Source organism: Benincasa hispida, chromosome 1 (genome assembly GCF_009727055.1).
Source record: "Benincasa hispida cultivar B227 chromosome 1, ASM972705v1, whole genome shotgun sequence".
Taxonomy (NCBI): Eukaryota; Viridiplantae; Streptophyta; class Magnoliopsida; order Cucurbitales; family Cucurbitaceae; genus Benincasa; species Benincasa hispida.
The window spans coordinates 10,444,397-10,445,621 of NC_052349.1; the positions used below are offsets into that span (position 1 = coordinate 10,444,397).

The window sequence follows — 1,225 nt, forward strand, 5'->3', positions numbered from 1 at the left end:
CTGAGGTTCAATCCTACACTCGCTGCTTTTGCTACCTAGTAATATAAGTAGTCGGTTTGGTGAAATTATAAATATTTCTTGCTTACTAAGGTTTATAGGTGACGATAAATCTCGAGTTAGTATGGAACATAGATAAACAAACACAATCAACTGGTCCATTTTTTAGCTCAACATTAATTGATTATTTTCACATTTAATAAACGCGACTTAAGGCCACATAATATGATTAAGAACGAAGGGCATTACTGTATTTGAAAATTACGTGGGATCCATTACCTTTACCATTACATATATTGTTACCACAGTAGTATGAAAACTATGAATCTACATTTATTGTTTCACTTACCTCTACCATTAGGGTCAAGTAATAATGGTAAAATATAGATTCATAATTTTAAATAAACATGTTAAAAAACAATCAAATTATATTTACAATTCAGGTTATTACGATTCACTTATCCACAAAATCTGATTTCGATTACACAAATTTTGATTACGAATCAAGTGACATAAAAGGTATGAAAATGGTGTTGGGCGATTAATCGAGTTTTAATTTACGAGGTCACATCGCGTTGTGTGTAGGTGATTTAGATGAAGTGGAAGGCCCATTAGAGGAGCAGAGCGGAAGAGAATATAAATACAAATCTGCGCCAGTGAATATACTCTTCTCGTGATCTCCATTATCTCGCCCTTTCTCTCTCTCCAAGACTCTCTCTTCCCGCGATCTCTCTCTCGAACCGCTTCTCCAACTTTCATTTCATTCTTCATCTTCCCCACTCACTCACCCGACCCTCAGTCTTTCTGGTTCAAAACCCTAGCTTCTTGATTTGGGTCGCCATGCTGATGTTTTCGACTGCTACCTCCTCTCAGATTCGTTTCCTCCTCCACAGTTTGACCGAATCTAATGCTGAATCCATTCTCAAAGAGCTTTGTGAGGTATCATCTGACTCTTTACATCGCTTCCCCCTCCTTACTTTCCCCTTTACTTTTTATTTAGGTTATACTTGCCAACTCTCATTTGAGCTCCCTTCTGCTGATAGAATTGTTTTATTTCGTGTTTTGTGGTCTAGATTTAGATTTATATCCCCCCACTTGTTTTACGTGTTTTTCGTTCAATTCTCCATTCCCACTACGAGTCTCATTTTGATCTTCAGGCATTCTCGTAAAACAGTTTCAGGGGTTTGTGCTTTACAGGATTTAGCATCTTTTTAAGAATTATTATTGG

The 1,225-nt window shown here is 36.8% G+C and overlaps 1 protein-coding gene across 1 annotated transcript in view; it reads left to right on the plus strand.

Annotated features, from left to right (window-relative positions):
• The first annotated feature begins 657 nt into the window (after positions 1-657).
• LOC120086028 (CCR4-NOT transcription complex subunit 1) overlaps positions 658-1,225 on the plus strand; it is a 30,800-nt gene continuing 30,232 nt past the window's right edge. Inside the window, exon 1 of the mRNA XM_039042432.1 lies at positions 658-936. Coding sequence (XP_038898360.1) covers positions 838-936 — 99 coding nt within the window. The 5' untranslated portion in view covers positions 658-837. The remainder of the gene's footprint in view (positions 937-1,225) is intronic.